The sequence below is a fragment of the Oncorhynchus kisutch genome, linkage group LG18, assembly GCF_002021735.2.
Source record: "Oncorhynchus kisutch isolate 150728-3 linkage group LG18, Okis_V2, whole genome shotgun sequence".
NCBI classification, from domain to species: domain Eukaryota; kingdom Metazoa; phylum Chordata; class Actinopteri; order Salmoniformes; family Salmonidae; genus Oncorhynchus; species Oncorhynchus kisutch.
The window spans coordinates 64,594,460-64,618,002 of NC_034191.2; the positions used below are offsets into that span (position 1 = coordinate 64,594,460).

Genomic DNA, 23,543 nt, shown 5'->3' on the forward strand with positions numbered 1-23,543 from the left:
CCATACCTGTATAGTTCCCCTTCTCACTTTCCTGCTTAATGTGATCAAAAAAGTGGATAAGGCAAGTATCAGTGGAATGAGCTGTTCTATAGCCAGATTGTAGTTCATAAAGAAGTTTGTGCTCAAGAAGGTATCCCTCAAGTTGATTAAAAACTAATATTTCAACAAATTTGGATAAGGTGCTGAGGATAGTTTCCTACATTTTTTTTCTGCTCTTCTTGTGGAGTGAAACCACCTGGGCTGTTTTGAGATCCTTGGGAAATGTACCACTACTAATAGAAAGGTTTACAATATCATTTTAGCAGTGACAAAAGCACTATCCTTTATGAATCTTGCAAGAAGGTTATCCATCAAATCAAATCAAATGTATTTATCTAGCCCTTATTACATCAGCTGATATCTCAAAGTGCTGTACAGAAACCCAGCCTAAAACCCCAAACAGCAAACAATGCAGGTGTAGAAGCACGGTGGCTAGGAAAAACTCCCTAGAAAGGCCAAAGCCTAGAAAGAAACCTAGAGAGGAACCAGGCTATGGTCAGTCCTCTTCTGGCTGTGCCGGGTAGAGATTATAACAGAACATGGCCAAAATGTTCAAATGTTCATAAATGACCAGCATGGTCAAATAATAGTAATCACAGTGGTTGTTGAGGGTGCAACAGGTCAGCACGGCCAGGTGGACTGGGACAGCAAGGAGTCATCATGCCAGGTAGTCCTGAGGCATGATCATAGGGCTCAGGTCCTCCAAGAGAGAGAAAGAAAAAAGAGAGAAATAGAGAATTAGAGAGAGCATACTCACACAGGATACCGGATAAGACTGGACTGGATAAATACTCCAGATATAACAGACTAACCCTAGCCCCCCGACACATAAACTACTGCAGTATAAATACTGGAGGCTGAGACAGGAGGGGTCAGGAGACACTGTGGCCCCATCCGATGATACCCCCGGACAGGGCCAAACAGGCAGGATATAACACCACCCACTTTGCCAAAGCACAGCCTCCACACCACTAGAGGGATATCTTCAACCACCAACCTACCATCCTGGGACAAGGCCGAGTATAGCCCACAAAGATCTCCGCCACGGCACAACCCAAGGGGGGGTGCCAACCCAGACAGGAAGACAACGTCAGTGACTCAACCCAAAAAGTGACGCACCCCTCCTAGGGACGGCATGGAAGAGCACCAGTAGGCCAGTGACTCAGCCCCTGTAATAGGGTTAGAGGCAGAGAATCCCCGTGGAGAGAGGGGAACCGGCCAAGCAGAGACAGCAAGGGTGGTTTGTTGCTCCAGTGCCTTTCCATTCACCTTCACACTCCTGAGCCAGACTACACTCAATCATAGGACCTACTGAAGAGATGATTCTTCAATAAAGACTTAAAGGTTGAGACCGAGTCTGCGTCTCTCACATGGGTAGGCAGACCATTCCATAAAAATGGAGCTCTATAGGAGAAAGCTCTGCCTCCAGCTGTTTGCTTAGAAATTCTAGGGACAATTAGGAGGCCTGCGTCTTGTGATCGTAGCGTACGTGTAGGTATGTATGGCAGGACCAAATCAGAAAGATAGGTAGGAGCAAGCCAATGTAATGCTTTGTCAGTTAGCAGTAAAACCTTGACATCAGCCCTTGCCTTAACAGGAAGCCAGTGTAGAGAGGCTAGCACTGGAGTAATATGATACAATTTTGGGATTCTAGTCAGGATTCTAGCAGCCATATTTAGCACTAACTGAAGTTTATTTTGTGCTTTATCCGGGTAGCCGGAAAGTAGAGCATTGCAGTAGTCTAACCTAGAAGTGACAAAAGCATGGATTCATTTTTCTGCATCATTTTTGGACCAAAAATGTCAGATTTTTGCAATGTTACGTAGATGGAAAAAGCTGTCCTTGAAACAGTCTTGATATGTTCGTCAAAAGAGAGATCAGGGTCCAGAGTAACGCAGAGGTCCTTCACAGTTTTATTTGAGACGACCGTACAACCATCAACATTAATTGTCAGATTCAACAGAAGATCTCTTTGTTTCTTGGGACCTAGAACAAGCATCTCTGTTTTGTCCGAGTTTAAAAGTAGAAAGTTTGCAGCCATCCACTTCCTTATGTCTGAAACACAGGCTTCCAGTGAGGGCAATTTTGGGGGCTTCACCATGTTTCATCAAAATGTACAGCTGTGTGTCATCCGCATAACAGTGAAAGTTAACATTATGTTTCCGAATGACATCCCCAAGATGTAAAATATATAGTGAAAACAATAGTGGTCCTAAAATGGAACCTTGAGGAACACCGAAATGTACAGTTGATTTGTCAGAGGACAAACCATCCACAGAGACAAACTGATATCTTTCCGGCAGATAAGATCTAAAACAGGCCAGAACTTGTCCGTGTAGACCAATTTGGGTTTCCAATCTCTCCAAAAGAATGTGGTGATCGATGGTATCAAAAGCAGCACTAAGGTCCAGGAGCACGAGGACAGATGCAGAGCATCGGTCTGACGCCATTAAAAGGCAATTTACCACCTTCACAAGTGCAGTCTCAGTGCTATGGTGGGGTCTAAAACCAGACTGAAGTATTGCGTATACATTGTTTGTCTTCAGGAAGGCAGTGAGTTGCTGTGCAACAGCTTTTTCTAAACATTTTGAGAGGAATGGGAGATTCGATATAGGCCGATAGTTTTAAAAATATTTTCTGGGTCAAGGTTTGACTTTTTCATGAGAGGCTTTATTACTGCCACTTTTAGTGAGTTTGGTACAGATCCAGTGGATAGAGAGCCGTTTATTATGTTCAACATAGGAGGGCCAAGCACAGGGAGCAGCTCTTTCAGTAGTTTAGTTGGAATACGGTCCAGTATGCAGCTTGAAGGTGTAGAGGCCATGATTATTTTCCTCATTGTGTCAAGAGATATAGTACTAAAACACTTGAGTGTCTCCCTTGATCCTAGGTCCTGGCAGAGTTGTGCAGACTCCGTACAACTGAGCTTTGGAGGAATACTCAGATTTAAAGAGGAGTCCGTAATTTGCTTTCAAATGATCATGATCTTTTCCTCAAAGAAGTTTACAAATGTATTACTGCTGAAGTGAAAGCCATCCTCTCTTGGGGATTGCTGCTTTTTAGTTAACTTTGCAACAGTATCAAAAATAAATTTTGGATTGTTCTTATTTTCCTCAATTAAGTTGGAAAAATAGGATGATCGAGCAGCAGTGAGGGCTCTTCGATACTGCACGGTACTGTCTTTCCAAACTAGTCGGAAGACTTCCAGTTTGGTGTGGCGCCATTTCTGTTCCAATTTTCTGGAAGCTTCAGAGCTCTGGTATTTTCTGTATACCAGGGAGCTAGTTTCTTATGACAAATGTTTTTAGTTTTTAGGGGTGCAACTGCATCTAGGGTATTACGCAAGGTTAAATTGAGTTCCTCAGTTAGGTGGTTAACTGATTTTTGTCTTCTGACGTCCTTGGGTAGGCAGAGGGAGTCTGGAAGGGCATCAAGGAATCTTTGGGTTGTCTGAGAATTTATAGCACCTTGGTTGGGGTCTGAGCAGATTATTTGTTGCGATTGCAAATGTAATAAAATGGTGGTCCGATAGTCCAGGATTATGAGGAAAAACATTAAGATCCACAACATTTATTCCATGGGACACAACTAGGTCCAGAGTATGACTGTGGCAGTGAGTAGGTCCAGAGACATGTTGGACAAAACCCACTGAGTCAATGATGGCTCCAAAAGCCTTTTGGAGTGGGTCTGTGGACTTTTTCATGTGAATATTAAAGTCAACAAAAATTAGCATATTATCTGCTACAAGGTCCGATAGGAATTCAGGGAACTCAGTGAGGAATGCTGTATATGGCCTAGGAGGCCTGTAAACAGTAGCTATATAAAGTGATTGAGTAGGCTGCATAGATTTCATGACTAGAAGCTCAAAAGACGAAACTGTTTTACATTTTTTATTGAAATTTGCTATCTTAAATATTAAGTAGCCCTATTTTGAGATGTGAGGTATCACAATCTCTTTCAATAATGGCAGGAATGGAGGAGGTCTTTATTCCAGTGAGATTGCTAAAGCAAACACCGCCATGTTTAATTTTGCCAAACCTAGGTCGAGGCACAGACACTGTTCCAATGGGGATAGCTGAGCTGACTACTCTGACTGTGCTAGTGGCAGACTCCACTAGGCTGGCTAACAGCCTGCTGCCTGGCCTGCACCCTATTTCATTGTGGAGCTAGGGGAGTTAGAGCCCTGTCTATGTTCGTAGATAAGATGAGAGCACCCCTCCAGCTAGGATGTAGTCCGTCACTCCTCAACAGGCCAGGCTTGGTCCTGTTTGTGGGTGAGTCCCAGAAAGAGGGCCAATTATCTACAAATTCTATCATTTGGGAGGGGCAGAAAACAGTTTTCAACCAGCGATTGAGTTGTGAGACTGCTGTAGAGCTCATCACTCCACCTAACTGGGAGGGGGACAGAGACAATTACTCAATGCCGACACATCTTTCTAACTGATTTACACGCTGAAGCTATGTTGCGCTTGGTGACCTCTGACGGTTTCATCCTAACATCGTTGGTGCCGACGTGGATAACAATATCCCTATACTCTCGCCAGTTTTAGCTTTAGCAACATCTTCAGATTAGATTTAACGTCGGTAGCCCCTGGTATATAATGTATGATCGCTGGATGATTCATTTTAAGTCTAATAAATCAAATGTTATTTGTCACACAGTTAGCAGATGTTAATGCGAGTGTAGCGAAATGCTTGTGCTTCTAGTTCCAGTTAAGAACAAATTCTTATTTTCAATGACGGCCTAGAAACAGTGGCTAACCTGCCTGTTCAGGGGCAGAACAACATATTTGTACCTTGTCAGCTCGGGGGTTTGAACTTGCAACCTTCCGGTTAATAGTCCAACTGTCTAACCACTAGGCTACCCTGCCGCCCCAGTTTTGTGTGGCGCCAATGCAGTAATAACCAACGAGTAATCTAACCTAACAATTCCACAACTACTACCTTATACACACAAGATTAAAGGGATAAAGATATATGAATGAGTGATGGTACAGAACGGCATAGGCAAGATGCAGTAGATGGTATAGAGTACAGTATATACATATGAGATGAGTAATGTAGGGTATATAAACATAAAGTGGCATAGTTTAAAGTGGCTAGTGATACATGTATTACATAAAGATGGCAAGATGCAGCAGTTTAAATGAGTACAGTATATGCATATGAGATGAGTAATGTAGGGTATGTAAACATTATATTAAGTGGCATTGTTTAAAGTGGCTAGTGATACATTTTTACAACAATTTCCATTATTAAAGTGGCTGGAGTTGAGTCAGTATGTTGGCAGCAGCCACTCAATGTTAGTGGTGGCTGCAGTCTGATGGCCTTGAGATAGAAGCTGTTTTTCAGTCTTTCGGTCCCTGCTTTGATGCACCTGTACTGACCTCGCCTTCTGGATGATAGCGGGGTGAACAGACAGTGGCTCGGGTGGTTGTTGTCCTTGATGATCTTTATGGCCTTCCTGTGACATCGGGTGGTGTAGGTGTCCTGGAGGGCAGGTAGTTTGCCCCCGGTGATGCGTTGTGCAGACCTCACTACCCTCTGGAGACCTCTTGCGGTCGTGGGAGCGGAGCAGTTGCCGTACCAGGCGGTGATACAGCCGGACAGGATGCTCTCGATTGGGCATCTGTCGAAGTTTGTGAGTGCTTTTGGTGACAAGCCGAATTTCTTCAGCCTCCTGTGGTTGAAGCGGTGCTGTTGTGCCTTCTTCACAACGCTTTCTGTGTGGGTGGACCAATTCAGTTTGCCCGTGATGTGTACGCCGAGGAACTTAAAACTTACTACCCTCTCCACTACTGTCCCATCGATGTGGATAGGGGGGTGCTCCCTCTGCTGTTTCCTGAAGTCCACAATCATCTCCTTTGTTTTGTTGACGTTGAGTGTGAGGTTATTTTCCTGACACCACACTCCGAGGGCCCTCACCTCCTCCCTGTAGGCCGTCTCGTTGTTGTTGGTAATCAATCCCACCACTGTAATGTCGTCCGCAAACTTGATTGAGTTGGAGGCGTGCGTGGCTACGCAGTCGTGGGTGAACAGGGAGTACAGGAGAGGGCTCAGAACGCACCCTTGTGGGGCCCCAGTGTTGAGGATCAGCGGGGTGGAGATGTTGTTACCTACCCTCACCACCTGGGGGCGGCCCGTCAGGAAGTCCAGTACCCAGTTGCCCAGGGCGGTGTCGAGACCCAGGGTCTCGAGCTTGATGACGAGTTTGGAGGGTACTATGGTGTTAAATGCTGAGCTGTAGTCGTTGAACAGCATTCCTCTTGTCCAGATGGGTTAGGGCAGTGTGCAGTGTGGTTGTGATTGCGTCGTCTCCAAATTGGAGTGGGTCTAGGGTGTCAGGTAGGGTGGAGGTGATATGGTCCTTGACTAGTCTCTCAAAGCACTTCATGATGACGGAAGTGAGTGCTACGGGGTGGTAGTCGTTTAGCTCAGTTACCTTAGCTTTCTTGGGAACAGGAACAATGGTGGCCCTCTTGAAGCATGTGGGAACAGCCGACTGGGATAAGGATTGATTGAATATGTCCGTAAACACACCAGCCAGCTGGTCTGCGCATGCTCTGAGGACGCGGCTGGGGATGCCGTCTGGGCCTGCAGCCTTGCGAGGCTTAACACGTTTAAATGTTTTTCTCACGTCGGCTGCAGTGAAGGAGAGCCTGCAGGTATTGGTAGCGGGCCGTGTAGAGTGGCACTGTATTGTCCTCAAAGCGAGCAAAAAAGTTATTTAGTCTGTCTGGGAGCAAGACATCCTGGTCCGCGACGGGGCTGGTTTTCTTTTTGTAATCCGTGATAGACTGTAGAACCTGCCACATACCTCTTGTTTCTGAGCCGTTGAATTGCAACTCTACTTTGTCTCTATACCGACGCTTAGCTTGTTTGATTGCCTTGCGGAGGGAATAGCTACACGGGGAATACACGGGGAATACACAGAGAATAGCTACACGGGTAATACACAGGGAATAGCTACACGGGGAATACACGGGGAATAGCTACACGGGTAATGGAGTCGCCAATGACTAGGGTTTTCAATTTGTCAGAGCTAATGGCGGGAGGCTTCGGTGTCTCAGACCCCGTAATGGGAGGAGTAGAGACCAGAGAAAGACCTCGGACTCCGACTCGCTGCTTAATGTGGAGAACCGGTTGAAAGTTTCTGAATTTTTTAAAATGTATTTTACCTTTATTTGACTAGGCAAGTCAGTTAAGAACAAATTCTTATTTTCAATGACGGCCTAGGAACAGTGGGTTAACTGCCTGTTCAGGGGCTGAACGACAGATTTGTACGTTGTCAGCTCGGGGGTTTGAACTTGTAACGTTCTGGTTACTAGTCCACCGCTCTAACCATAGGGCTACCCTGCAGCCCCAAATCATAATTAGTCATTTAGGTCAACATTGTATCATTCAGAGATCCTCACTGAACTTCTGGAGAGAGTTTGCTGCACTGAAAGTAAAGGGGCTGAATAATTTTGCACGCCCAATTTTTCAGTTTTTGATTTGTTAAAAAAGTTTGAAATATCCAATAAATGTCGTTCCACTTCATGATTGTGTCCCACTTGTTGTTGATTCTTCACAAAAAATACAGTTTTAGATCTTTATGTTTGAAGGCTGAAATGTGGCAAAAGGTCGCAAAGTTCAAGGGGGCCGAATACTTTCGCAAGGCACTGTAATCAATATCCAGGCCAATACTACAGGATTTTACCTTATGGAGAGATTTTGAGCGAGTGTCCTTTAAAATTTTCCACAGTTTACGAGGCTGATGTAAGTTGTCATAGACTGTGTCTATATAATGTTGGAATTTGGCCTTATCCATTTTGTATCTTGCCTGGTTTCTACAGTTAATAAATCATCATCTTGTTGTAGATTTGTCCTTCTGAATCTGGCCAGGGAGCGATCCCTTTTGCTTAAGATCTCGGAAGTGGTCCATTTCCCTGACTGCTGTTTGATTCTAATTTGTTTCATCGGAGCCAGAGAGTCGAGTGCAGACAGAAACAGATCTTTAAAAATATAACAAGAGTGATCAACATCATCACGGTTTAATACATGAGACCAATCCAAAATTCCAAGTACTTCTACAAAACGTTCTTTTGAATATTGTTTCATAGACCGTACCTTCATGTATTTATTACCTGGCTCTAGTAGCATTTTGGATTTCTTACGGGTTCAGTAGGTTACCATATGATCACGTAAACCAATATTTAAGACTGACAGATGTTCTCTTGATCTGATACAATAATCAAATCCAAAGTTGATTTGCTGTCAATACACCCGGGTTGGCTCAACAATCAGTTGTTTTAGACCAAATAACTGATTAAAGATATACAGGGCATTTACTAGTGTACTTCTCTGGGGTGATAACTGCACATTTCTATTAATATCGCCAAGCAGAATTAATTCTCTATCAGCCAATACATTGTGATCACAGCAATTAGATTCAAGTAAATCATAGAAATGATTCTGCTTAGGAGGCCGATAGCCCACACCAACAAGTATAGGACGACATGTAGGAAGAAGTATATCTACCCATGCAACCTCAAGACCATCCATTTTCAGACCTGAACGAGGGTTAAAATGCACATCATTCCTTGTAAAAACACACACGCCGCCACCGTTTCGGGTCAATTCTATGAATGCTATGACCCGGTAGCTCAACCTCATCGTCCTCAATTGACCCATCGAGCCATGTCACAGTCACAGCAACTACTGCAGCCCCTGTGTTAGAAGCAAGGCGTTTTAATTCCTCTAATTTCGGCAGCAGGCTCCGTGTGTTCACATAGATAAAATGAAGTCCTCTCCGATTGAAACAGTCAAACATGTCATTTTCTGTGCCCACCGCTGATACATCGACAATCTCATCTAGATTGCACTCATCATCCCTGCTTGTGTTCAGCATCCCAATGTTTGGCATTGTATTTAAACAGCATACATTTAAACAGCATACATTTAAACAGCATACCTTTAAACAGCATACCTTTAAACAGCATACCTTTAAACAGCATACCTTTAAACAGCATACATTTAAACAGCATACCTTTAAACAGCATACCTTTAAACAGCATACATTTTAACAGCATACATTTTAACAGCATACCTTTAAACAGCATACATTTAAACAGCATACATTTAAACAGCATACATTTAAACAGCATACCTTTAAACAGCATACCTTTAAACAGCATACCTTTAAACAGCATACATTTAAACAGCATACATTTTAACAGCATACCTTTAAACAGCATACATTTAAACAGCATACATTTTAACAGCATACATTTTAACAGCATACCTTTAAACAGCATACATTTAAACAGCATACATTGTAAACAAGCGAAATGTTACTTTTAGACTTAAGCTTCATCATATGACAAGGGTTTGATAGCTCCATACATTATGTGAACGAACAAATCACAAATGTCACAAGCCCCTGCTTTTGAATTCTTCCTTACGGTCTTACCACAGTTTGGACATGGTTTTTAAGCTTGCTTTGTGGTGTTTGGGCCAGGACAGGGGTGTACATCGACACAGAGTAGCAGGCTGAAGGTAACAAGCAGATTGTTGGAATTAACACCGGTCTCAGGGGCACTGCAGCGTTTCCTGTGTACCTTTACCGAGCAGCTCAGCTGTTCCCGTAGGAAAGGTGATATCAGGTGCTGGTAAAGTTGTTCATGGCCGAAGTTCACAATATGAAAGTGAAGATTTCCATCCACGTCTTTCGGTGTAGGTGGAACGGGAGTTTGGGATCATCTCCATGTTTGAATTGTAGAATAAATCAGAAACGCAAGAAGAGCAAAACTTCTGGCTAGAGCCATAATAGTGTTAAAATGTGATATAGAAACAAACAATACTGATATATAAACAAACAATTCGGTTACGACACCGATCTCATTACTAGCTCAAAGTAACATGTGGACAGGGAGGCGCTTTGGGATTAGCTAACCAATGTTGTGTGGGATGACTTTATTTGAATGGTCACATCCTTTAATTGGTCATAAACTGACATTCGTTGTTTTAACTCCTAGTGGCATGAGAGAGAGAGAGAGAGAGAGAGAGAGAGAGAGAGCGAAGTGAGTTTCTCACCTCTTTCTCTCGGTCTCTCTCTCTTTTTCTCTCTCTCTCTTACACGCACATAAACACACACATACTCAAAAGAAAATATGTAGTCCATTTCCACATCAAATAAGCAAATTGGTCATAAATTTACTTTAGTTGTATTAATTCCTAATGGCATGAGAGAGAGAGAGAGAGAGAGAGAGAGAGAGAGAGAGAGACAGACAGAGAGACACAGAGAGAGACACAGAGAGAGAGAGATTTTTCCTCTCCCTATCTTATCCACTTATCTGTTGGTTGAAGCCGAGCTGACACTGCAGGCTCCATTAGTTTTGTGCTTCTGTGCCGTTTGTCAGTTAAAGCCTTACCTTTCCCTACCACGCGTCCCGAGTCGGCAGCTCATTAACGCTAATGATGGTAGGCGTTATGCGCAGCGGGCCAGAACGGCAGCTGTGATTGGCCAATCTCAGTCTGATGAACGAATGGCAGGCTCTGATGCTGGAGGTGTCAGGAAGTGTTAACCTCACAGTGAAGAGCTGCTATGGGAAAGGGTCATTATGAAATATGTGGTTCATATTTATAGACAGGGATTCAGACTAACTGAGATTGGTCAGGCTGTTATGTGGAAGTGGAAGTTGCGGTTATAACTAGGGGCCTGAGTTTTTACTGATCACAAGACCTAACCAGGAACAACTCTGGGGCCTTAGTGAGAGTCCATAACTAGTGCCTGGAGTTTTTCCTGGTTAAGTCATACGCTTAGGGAAAACTCTATGCCCTATGATCCTTCTGTGAGACAGGATCCTCATTATCACAATATGGTTAATATTTCAACGGTCTGGCTGGCAGTGATGTGAGAAGGTAACAAGTGCATTTCTTGCTTTATTCCATTGCTATTTGTGTGATAAGGGTCGTCACAAATGTCTGTAGACAATCCGGCAAAGAGAGACAGGAAGACTGTGATGTGTTGACATGCCTTACAATCATACTGTATGTAGCCTAGTGAGTGAACCGTTGAATGATTCATCTTCAACTTCTCTGATCTCTCAGTAGTGCTGAGTGTGATGACTGCGGTGGTGGAAAAAGTACCCAATTGTCATACTTGAGTAAAAGTAAAGATACCTTAATACAAAATCACTCAATAAAAGTGAAAGTCACCCAGTAAAATACTACTTGAGTAAAAGTCTAAAAGTATTTGGTTTTAAATATACTTAAGTATCAAAAGTAAAAGTATAAATTAGTTCACATTTCTTATATTAAGCAAACCAGACGGAACCATTTTCTTGCATTTTTTATCAATTACAGATAGCCAGGGGCACACTCAGACATAATTTACGAAAGAAGCATGTGTGTTTAGTGAGTCCGCCAGATCAGAGGCAGTAGGGATGATCAGGGATGTTCACTTGATAAGTGTGTGAATTTGACCATTTTCCTGTCATGCTAAGCATATGAAATGTAAAGAGTACTTTTGGGTGTCAGGGATAAAGTATATTATTTTCTTTATGAATGTAGTGAATGTAGTAAAGTACAAGTAAAAGTTGTGAAAAATATAAATAGTAAAGTAAAGTACAGACAACCCAAAAAACTACTTAAGTAGTACTTTAAAGTATTTTTACTTTAATACTTTACACCACTGGATGACTGTAGGTTTTATAAAGACACATGTTTGATCTACGAGAGCCACAGACATGGATGAGAAAACCTAAGAGCTCCTCTCAGTGGGTTTGAGGAAGTTTATCATGGTTTGATTGAAGTAAATGCAATGACTGTGACCTTATTCAGGCAGTTCCATTACAAGGCTTACTGCTATATCAGTGACTGAATGATGATGTGACGACTGACAGTGACACACCTACAGCCTGGAGGAATGACTAAACACTTCTTTCTCCCCCTTCCTCATTTCTCCTTCTCCCTTTCTCATGACATCTCTATCCCTCATCCTCTGTCTATCTTGGTCAAACTCCTTTGCTATTTTTCCTTCTCCATTTGTCCTATATTCTATTTTTATTCCACCTCTCCTTGTCAAATCTCTCCCGTTTCCCTTGTCTCTCTCTCCTCACTCTCCTCCACGTCCTCTCCACCCCAGATCTACCTGCGTTTCCTGGACTATGAGATGCAGAACAGTAATGAGTGTAAGCGTAACTTTGTGGCGGTGTACGACGGCAGTGCGTCCGTAGAGGACCTGAAGAACAAGTTCTGCTCTACGGTGGCCAACGACGTGATGCTGGTGTCCACCACGGGGGTGATCAGGATGTGGGCCGACCAGGGAAGCCGCCGGAGCCGCTTCAGGATACTCTTCACCACCTTCCAAGAACGTAAGGGACTGTTGATATTATATGCATATGCGTTCACACACACAAATGTGCTTGTGCACACGCGCACACACACACACGCACACATACAGTAATATCATCTTCAAGAAGCCATACAGTAAAGACATTTACTGGAACATTTTTTAAATTTTTTAAATTTTATTTCACCTTTATTTAACCAGGTAGGCAAGTTGAGAACAAGTTCTCATTTACAATTGCGACCTGGCCAAGATAAAGCAAAGCAGTTCGACACATACAACAACACAGAGTTACACATGGAGTAAAACAAGCATACAGTCAATAATACAGTATAAACAAGTCTATATACGATGTACATTGGGATGGGGGAGGGTACAGACCGGGTACATTAATGTCCCCCACCTCTTATACTGGACCCCCTAACCCTATGTCTGCAGCGATAAACAGAAAATAAAAACAACCCAGCCGTAGTCTCTCTTTAGTGGCGGCTATTAAAGAAACACGGGCGTGGTCGATTCATCAGCGCGTTTATAGCCGTGTCCATTGAGAGATAGAGAGAGAGAGAATGGGTTGGGCTAAACCGCTGTGGGCAGAGGTGCAGTCTAACGATCTCATTTACTTTTATGAGCGTTTAAACAGCTCCTCGTGACTGGAGAGGGAACGTTCCATTAGGGAGTGTATCGCCACAGGGCTGTTACACTGCAGTGTTAAAAGGGGATGAACGAAGTATCAGAGGTAGGATCTTCATTATCTGGCCATTCTTGAATGAAAAGATGTACAAGGATTAATCTTATTTTAACGATCGATCCTAACCTGTACCCTTAGGACAATACCAAATGGGCACACCACGTCATTTCAACATGGATAATTGGGTAATATTTGGTTGAAACGTTGATCAATGATATTACAACCTGTATTCATTCAGTAAAAAAAGCAGCCAAAAGTTGCTGAATTTCTAGTGTGTTATCACTACACTTTAAACCATCTAAAAGCACAACCAAATTCCAATGGAAATACAATGTCAGATAATTGTTTTTTTATATAACAGATCAATATGTTATCACTGTGCTTCATCGAAATAGCAGAACCAAGTGACTTGGATTGAAGTTGAGATTACATTAAAAGTGCATGGTGTTAGTGTTCAATGCCATCTGAGATTCTGTGCAGATTATTAAAGCAATTGTGAAGATCTCCCCCTCAACTGGCCTACCTGGTTAAATAAAGATGAAATAAAATAGAATCTCCCCTGCAACAACCTATGCATGCTATCTTGAACATGCACATGTTGTAGGATTACATAATAAGAAATGTACCGTATAGTTACAGTAACCTCAAAGTGTTACATTAGTTTGTAAGATGTACTGTATTTAGTGTATTACAAAAGTCATATTGAATTGTGTTTGGTTGACAATGCAACCATATATCAACATTTAAAGGAGATGTACTGCTTTGATCTGAGCCAATTATCTGATCATCTGAGCCACTGGCTTAATCCCATTCCTTAACTTAGATTTTTGGTTGAGTTGGAAACGTGAATCCAACATATCATTTGTTAACGTGTTGACAAATTAATAGGCTATTTCTTGTATTTTAAAAGTTATATTTAATTGTCAATGCAACCAAATGTCAACATTTGAAGGAGATTAATCTTCTGCTTGGATAGTTCCATCTGTGCCACTGACTTCCTCTGGCTTTAATTCCAGTTTGCCTACAAATTAATCATTGTTAATAATATGTTGGATTCATGTCTCCATCTCAGCCAAAAATCTAAGTTAAAGAATAACACTAAATTAAAAATCATTTGCAGACAAACTGGAATTAAAGCCAGAGTAAGTCAGTGGCACAGATGGAACTATCCAAGCAGAAGATAAATATCTTTCAAATGTTGATATTTGGTTGCGTTGACAACCAAACACAATTCAATATCACTAAATATCATTACATTTGAAATCAACCAGAGCTTGAAACCCTCAGCCTATTGTATTGTCTATTTTTTGTTGAATTCTGGGTTGAATTGAAACAAAACCTGTTGATGACATTACAAGTGCTATATACACTAGGTCTAGAGAGCATCATTGAGGATGTATGAGTGATATAGTATGGTCACATTTCCACGTAGATTTTCAAATGATGATGATACAACAGTAATTCAACTTGTTTGTGCCCAGTGGGTAGTTTATGGGCTCACTGCTTGCTCACCAATGCTGTCCTTTGTAATGTGGACATCTAGTGAGTGACTAAGTCTTCTCACCCTGTTCATGATCCATTCATAAGGGAAACGCTACAGTACCTTAGACAGAATGTCTGACTCGGTCTATATGAATGTGGTAGTGATGGCATGTCATTCACACCATTCACATGCAGCTAAGATTCTTCCTTGGAATGATATATTACAGTAACTGAACTATCTTGGCGCGATAGAGAGGCAGTGTGAGGGGGAGAGAATGAGTGGGGGAGAGGGAGGAGAGCAAAAAGAGAGAGAGAGAGAGAGAGAGACAAAGTGAGTACTCACTGAATCTCAAAATGTGCTTTTCCCCCAGAAACCATAGTATTCACATCCCCTCTCAATTCTGTTTGAGAGCTTTCATAGCTCACACGCACGTACACAGACAGAACACAAACACAGAAAGGAGACATAGATATATACAGGGGTGAAAGTAAACCAATACGGTCCGGTAAGGCATCCCGGCAAAAATAAATAGTGAGGGTACGCCGTACTGGTAAAACATGAGCCTATCTCAATAATTCAACCAAAATGTCTAGGAAACTGTAGACTATTACAACATTATTTATCATGACCGCATGTCAGCAGCATGAAAAAATGAGCGAATGGACTTGAAAACGGGTGGTATAGGCTTGTAAATGCGTTGTGGTTCAAGGAGAACACTGACATATTTTCAAGGCAGAGATGTCTAGCCGAGACTGACGCACACAGACAGCTGAAGACGCATCAATCCAGGCTAGTGCAGACATAATGACAGTCGTCGAATATCATCAAATTTTTGGGTGTTTTAACAAATATTTATTTCCATTTATCAAATGGCGGCTGTACCAAGCACTGTTTTGCTGCTGGAATTAATTTGTGAGTAATGGAACGTACCTGAGTAGCCTACATGAGCCTTTGATTGTTTGACAATCAGATTAAAACATCATGACTGGTTGTGTTTATGCCACATTAAAACGTAATACATTTTAGTTAAGTTAAATGACTTCTAGGCCTAAAGAGATCCTATTAAATGAATAGGGATTGTATATGTCATTCTATGACTAGGCCCATTTTGTGCGTGCACACATAGGAGGTTCCCTGTACCATGAAGAAAGGACATCTACTTTCATCCCTGGATATACACACTAGAGAGAGAGAAACACAGACACCCATCTCCCATTGATTGAGTAGTTTAAATTGACAGGGGAGAGAGGTTTTCACAGTGAGGCCATTGTACTCCTGCTGAGGATGATAGGGGGGATAGAATGGAGGATGGCTCAGTGGCTCAGCTCAGTGTGAATGAAAGGCACTGAACTCTCCTTTTAAGGTACTCTCTCTCTTTCTCTCCCTCTCTCTCTCTCTCTCTTTCTCCATCTCTCTCTGTCTCTCTCTTTCGCTCTCTTTAAATACACGTACAGATCTGCATCAGTTACAAAAGTGTTAGATTGGTTTGCATGTGTTTGTGAGTGTGTGTGTCCGTGTGTGTGTGTTTAATGAATAGGCAGTGCAGTTGTTTGTGTGCGAGTCCGTTTCCTCTTTGTGGGGCCTATCTACTGAATGAAGCCAGGATGTGCTGTTTCCCCGGCAACACTGCTGCCTAAGTCAATCAACCAATGCCTAGCAATACCCTGAGCCAGAGCTGCATTCAGAACCGCAGAGCAAAATCATCAATATCATTTAAACATGCAGGTACCACCAGGAAATATGCAGGTACACAACATCTACTCAGCAGATACTCTCTTTGAACTGCATTCCCGACCTCTGTGCAACTCCGTCTAAACAGGCTGGTACACCAACTGCCAACCAACTACGAAGGTCCATAGATACTATCTGGCTGAATAGGTAAAAACCTAAAACAGCACACTCATGACTGAACACTCCTTACACACTCTTTGCATATTCTGACATCCAGAAGAGGCAGAGAGACAGAATGATGAACAAGAGAGAGAGAGAGAGAGAGAGAGAGAGAGAGAGACATTCCTGTTATTACCCAGCATGCAATTATACCTAGGGTGGGAGATGTGTGTGAGCGACAGCAGAGCTGTCAGCCTCTTCATGCCTCGTCAATTCCTAGAGTCCCCTGGGACGTATAGATCTACATCCTCAGTGGCTTCTCTTCACATGCCAATCTCTGCATTCAAACAGACATTGAGATGTCTGAGATCTGGCGTTTATGAGACAGCATATGTATGTAGACATATGGGTCATCCACATACAGTGATTGTCTTATACATTGATTAATTTCCTTTTTTGCAAGGTATATAAACCTATAGACATACAGTATATCAATCTTTGGTTGATTTGTGACTGGGTACAGTTGAATCCATATGTTGTATGCTTAAAACCACTATATAGATGATCTGGTGTTAAATGGAACATATGCATATACTGTAGGATCATTCAGATGTTGTCTGATTTCCCCAGACAACATCTGTTTAGTCACCCAGCATCTATAGACATTGTTTTTCTCCTTCTGCTTCTCAAGACATAGACACTAATGTGGTTTCCCAACAGTAAGGCTCAGATGAACATGGCAGTGTTGCCATTGTTTATAAAATGCCGAAATAAACATGTCTCCAACACCGATATCACACTCACAAACTGAAATCCTACTGTATGTGTGTACATTATACAACTAATTATTAAGAGTGCCTAAAATATCACATTTATCTATTCACTGTAGGCTACACATGAATTGCAGCAAATTAGTCTTAGTCAAATGTCTTTGGTCAGGTTCACATGGGTCAAACAAAAACACCCTAATGATTGGTTGAAAATAGAGTCTCCCACAATGCAGGTGATGGCTGCAGGATGAAGCTGGTGGAGAGCAACTGCAGAATCATGCAGTCAACTGCATGATTTCTGTAAAGTTCATGCAGTCGACCTGTAGAAGCAAGTGTTATCCACAGAATGCAACACACAATGGTCCCGCACTTGTCATCTGCTCGAATACTTCCATTGTCTATTATATTGACAGGATAGTCAAGTGACCGCTCTAACAATGGAAATACAGTACAAGTCCTCAAAGATAGAAGGCAGGCGGGAGGAGGCAAGATCGTATGGGACCAGTCTAGCCAATGAGAGGGAAGATACGCATGTGAACAACTTGCCATAGAGATAGAGGACTTATCTTTCTATCTGTGCCATTATAGGTAGCCTGGCAGGTAGGTAGCCTGGCAGGTAGCTTGGTGGGTAGGAGCATTGTGCCAGTAACAGAAATGTTGTTGGATCGAATCCCTGAGCTGACAAGGTAAAAAATCTGCCATTATGCCCCATGAGCAAGGCAGTTATCCCACTGTTTCCCGGGCGCCAAAGATGTCAATCAAGGCAGACCTACGCACCTCTCTGATTCAGAGGGGTTGGGTTAAATGAGGGAGATGCATTCAGTTGTACAACTAACTAGATATCTCCCTTTCCCTATAGCGTCTGTGACAGCATTGATATTCTAAAGTAGTACATTTTCTTATTTTCATTGGCTGATTGCTCCCAACTTATAGGAATCCCCACCCAGTTGACTACTTTAAAATGGTGGAAGCCCTCAATGCAATGTACATGGTAAAACGGGTTATAGCCATGATGAGTCCTCTGTCTATCTATCTCAACTCCAATATAAAGTCATTTCATTTTCGAAGTTGCCGAAATGCAACGTGCGTCCACTTATTTCAGTGCATTCGTAACAGCCTAACCATTACGAAACTTATATTTGATCAACTAAGCCTCACATACCAAATTCGACATTCTCATTGAACTCCATACAAAAATCCCTCACTTCGTGGGCTTATTTTTGTGGAAAGATTTTGGGCTGAGTAAAACCTCTCGATTCTCATCTTCCTCTCTGAACCAAGCTTCCATCAAAAATATGTTGTTTTATTGCAATTAGACCTATGGTTTTGAAGTTCGTATGAAGTGCTCCTCTGCAGCAGACTGAGCTAGAGGACTTCCGAGCTTTCAGTTGGATGTCTAGTGTATTTCATCAGACCACTTTATTATTATTTAATTTATGCCTGGGGCAGTGGGGGGAAGGCTCCTGGGTGGGGAAAGGGCCACTTTTTTATTACAAAATGTCTGGGAATTAATTTGGCTGCAGATGAGTTTGGATCCACCTCTTCATAAAGTCAGCTGTGGCCCTGTGGAGCAGTGGGAGGCTACTGAGTGTCATTGGGATGGTGAGGGACAGCACCTCCCCCTGGTGGGGAGAACTGGCACTGTGTTCAGGAAGAGAAGGCTGAATAAAGTAAGCCCCAGACACTGACCTACGGACAGTCCTGCATTTGGGCCCAAATGGTTAAGGTTAGGATTGGAGAGGCCCGGTGGGGACGCTTTAAGGGATGTACTGGTGGGAGTGTAGGGGAAAAGGGGAGAGAGGCCGCTGTAGGCAGACCTGGCACTCAAGAGAAGACAGGCTATGTGCACCCTGCCCACAAAATTACGTGGAAACTGAGCTGCACTTCCTAACCTCCTGCCAAATGTATGACCATATTGGAGACACATATTTCCCTCAGATTACAAAGACCGACAAAGTATTCGAAAACAAATCCAATTTTGATAAACTCCCATATCTATTGGGTGAAATACCACAGTGCGCCATCACAGTAGCAATATTTGTGACCTGTTTCCACAAGAAAAGGGCAACCAGTGAAGAACAAACATAATTGTAAATCCAACATATATTTATGTCAATTTATTTTCCCTTTTGTACTTTAACTATTTGCACATCATTATAGCACTGTACATAGTCATTATATAACATTTGAAATGTCTCTATTCCTTTGAAACGTTTGTGAGTGTAATGTTTACTGTTCATTTTGATTGTTTATTTCACTTTTGTTTTTTTAATCTATTTCACTTGCTTTGGCAATGTAAATATATGTTTCCCATGCCAATAGAGCCCTTTAAATTGAATTGAATTGAGAGAAAGAGAGAGAGAGAGAGAGAGGGGAAGAGAGGGAGAGACGTAGAGGGAGAGGGAGACAGAGAAAGAGGAGATAATTCATTCTAATTTGAGCTGTTGTTATTCCCCTGGGATCAGTGCAGAGATGAAAACAGCCGTCCATCATTCAGGTAATTCTGCCCAACCTTGAGCCCCTCTGTATCAGACAGCAGCCTGTTTTAATGTCCAACGCAACGCATTATTTTCTGTGTGTGTGTGAGTGTGTGTGTGTGTGTGCATGTGTGTGTGTGTGTGCGTGTGCATGTGTGTGTGCGCGTTTGTGTGTGTGTGTGCATGTGTGTGCGTGTGCATGTGCGTGCGTGTGTGTGTGTGTGCCTGACCACTTCCCCATCCACAGCCAGTAAATAATCAATGTTTAAACACAGCCATCCATTATGTTCACCCATCCCACATTCTAATGAGTTTCAACAGTAGACAGGGAGGATGTAGTGTGAAGTGCTGCTTCTACCAGTCTTCATGCTTCACTCCTGATGAATGGCATGACTTGGGGCTAGGACTGATATGAAATCATCATGCACTAAACCAGAACGTGCATGTCTAGAGTAATTGAACATAATGTATATGTGGTGGACTTTACTGCATTTTAATAGTTTGCTCTTATCCAATGTGCACTCAGGAGTCAGCTGTAGCCCTTACATCACTACCCTCTGTTCTGAGTCAGTGCTGGGAATATTGAATGTTCAGTTTAAACTATACCACTAGAAACAGATTACTGTTATGGTGCAATAAAGATGTATTAAATCCCATTGAATTACATCTGATTGAATGGAGGAAACTGTCTTGGCTTGGTGAAGCTGTTTGATTAGTCAGTAGGTCTGTTCATTACACTGTGGAGGCCACGGTAGGCCAGTGCATTAGTGTGATTAAGAGGGGAGGTGTCTCCTGTCTCTGAAAGTCACCTTGCTTGTTTAATTACCGGTGTGGTGATGAGGCTGCTAACACATTACCTGAGACTCTATAATTGGATAACTCACTTCCTTCTGCCTCGATGGCTCTGTCACTCTCCAAACATCTTTCTCTCTCTTTCGCTCTCTGTCGCTCTCTCTCTTCTCCTCACATCTCTCACTTTTATGATCTCTGTCACCGCCTGTTGTCACGGATACAGCTATGTGTCACACTTGCTCGTACACAAGCACTAATGGATAGACATACACACACGTACACCGTTCATTCCCTGCCAGTATCAACACACAGTCATAACTTGCCTCTTAACTTTGTGCATATCTCCGTATTGGCATCGATGCATACATAGTGTGAACATTTAAGTTAAGTTATGTATGCATACAGTATCTCTGGCCCTTAAGGATTCAGGCCTGGATGATTACAACATGTGTTAGTCTGACATCTCCAGCATGTCAAGGTTTTCTCTCCAGGTGTTTCCTTTCCCGTGTAGTTAGATAGATAGCTTTAAAAGGAACACTCCCAGAGAGATTACTATGCACTGCCTTGTCTCATCACATTTCAGAAGAGGAGGAAAGATGAACATTTATGAAGAGCAGATGGGTTCAGGGCTGAGTAATGCACCTCCAAATTCACCCAAATCTGTAGCATCATAATACTATACCAGGAGCGCAACTTAGATTTTAGAAGTGGGGGAGGGGCATAACATAACATTTTTGGGGGCATCTAAAGTTTATTTCCTGCAATCTAATATGATCCAGGGCCCTTCTAGCAGTCTCTGTTTAGAACAACAAAAAGTAAGCAAGAATGCCCACAGTCATCAAGCTAGGTAAGATATCATTATTGAATATGTTTAAGTGATTGATAAGACTGATCAATAATACTAGATCAATGATAATTCAAAAATCATTATTGTGTTGCACCTTTAACCAATAACCAAATGAACAACAAGTAAAGTACAAAGACGTAACTTTTGTTTGTCTTTATTATGACATCCTCTATGTAACATTTCAGCCAGACCACCAGCCCAGCCCGAGCTGCCTGCAAGCCCGAGCTGCCTGCAAGCCCGAGCTGCCTGCAAACCCGAGCTGCCTGCAAGCCCGAGCTGCCTGCAAGCCCGAGCTGCCTGCAAGCCCGAGCTGCCTGCAAGCCCGAGCTGCCTGCAAGCCCGAGCTGCCTGCAAGCCCGAGCTGCCTGCAAGCCCAAGCTGCCTGCAAGCCCGAGCCCCACCAGTCTAGTCAATAACTCAACCCTCTCCACAAAACAACTTCCTTCTCATCTTTTGGATAACAAAAAAGTTGAATAAAAACACACATTAGCACACAGAAATAGCACGTTCTCAATATAATTCACACCTAATAGTACTGTAGAGCTCTTTTTGCACACAACTTAACTGGGTCACCCCATCCTGCCCCTAGGGGTCCATGGCCCTGCAGAGCCCCAAACACAACACACCCCACTCAGCTTTAGGATCTTAGTGAAAGATTCCTTATTGGTTTCAGGTTTGTTAGTCCAAGGCCAGAGTGACAATCAACAGTACAGCAGACCCCCAGGGCCAGGACTGAGCAGCCCAGCAGCTAGGGATTGCCTAAATAGGTATCCCCCGATGTTTTCAATACAGACTCCTTTGTTCGTACAGTATTCCATATAAGGCATCCAGATCTTATGTAAGTTGCACAGTATACCCTTAATCTTGTAATAAATCAAGTCTAGTGATACATAACTTAACATTTCTGCCATCCATTGTGGGAGGATAACCAACCTGCATTTCTTAGCCGCTATAAATGCTAGGTTACACAGATTCTTCTGAGAACAGTCTCCAGGATCAACATTTACAAACAAACAAAATTAGGGAAGGAAGGAAGAAAGGAAGAAGGAAGAATCTGTAGACATGCTGAGATAAAATAACATACTCTTCCAGAATTCAGACAGCATTCACAAGACCATAACATATGCAAATATGTCCCCTTTTGTGTTTTACACCTCTTGCAGAATAATTAAATTTCTGGATGCATGATAATCAGTTTCACTGGCATATAGAATGTTCTATGGATGGTCTTAAACGGCAGTCATTTATGTCAGATTATATGAACATTTTAACAAATCTGTACCCATTCATCATCATCAATAGCGCCTCGCAGGTCTTCCTCACATTTTCGTTTCACATGTTTTATATGTCATTTGGAAAAGCCTCTATCAACCCTTGATACAGTTTGGAAATCAACTTTAGATGTTTGTCAGACTGCCTTAAAGTAGTTTCAATATTTGAAGCTTCTTCCTTATCCAGTGTTTGCTGCACAGAGAGAACAAAGTGTTGTTTGTATCTGCAAAAGTTCACCTCTGTGCCGTCACAGACTGGTCTTCCCTGGTTGCCTGACCCTGATGAGACCACTGTCATCATCTGACCCTGCTCAGATGAAGCATTACAAAGAATTACCTTGGTGTACATTTATAAATTATATTATCCAAGAATAGAATCAATGGTTCAATAATTGAAATGACCATTATTCCCAGATCCCAGACTGTATCCTACCCATCAACTCAAGATGGAACTTTGTATCATTGACTGATATTGTTAATATACTGCAAAATTCACCTGAGTGCCGTAGACTGGTCTTCCCTGGCTGTCTGACCCTGCAGGGAAATCTGTCACCATCTGATCCTGCTAAGACATGATGAGCACAGTGTTGTGTACTGACTGTGCACCATGACAGTGAAGCCTGTAGAGCTGTTTATACCGTGTCAGTGTGAAAAAGTAGGGAATTAGCTAGGGAAACTGACAGATCAATAGGATTACATTGCTATACTGACTGATCAAATTCACATTGTGCAGAAAAAACATCAGTCTTCAATCATTTGACCGCTGGTTCCATCATTTAATTCAGGTCTAGTGTAATTGAGGAAAAACTAATAGCTCAAGTTAGTGAGCTAGCTAGCTATTGCTATTGTTAGCCAACTTTTGGCTAGCTCTAGCTAATGGTGCATCATCAAATGTACTTCTGTTGAAACGGGACAAAACAAAGGATACAAAACATTTCCATACACAAAGCAGCTGTTAGATACTGCTACCTGACAGATAGCTAGTTAGAGTCCAGCTAGCTGAATGAGCTGTGGT

At 42.4% G+C, this 23,543-nt stretch overlaps 1 protein-coding gene across 2 annotated transcripts in view; it reads left to right on the plus strand.

The window, feature by feature from the left end:
• Nucleotides 1-23,543, plus strand: part of neto1l (neuropilin (NRP) and tolloid (TLL)-like 1, like) — a 172,512-nt gene that overhangs the window by 126,011 nt on the left and 22,958 nt on the right. For both annotated transcript variants that reach the window (XM_031796472.1, XM_020509044.2), the window contains exon 7: nt 12,167-12,395. In XM_031796472.1, coding sequence (XP_031652332.1) covers nt 12,167-12,395 — 229 coding nt within the window. The remainder of the gene's footprint in view (nt 1-12,166; nt 12,396-23,543) is intronic.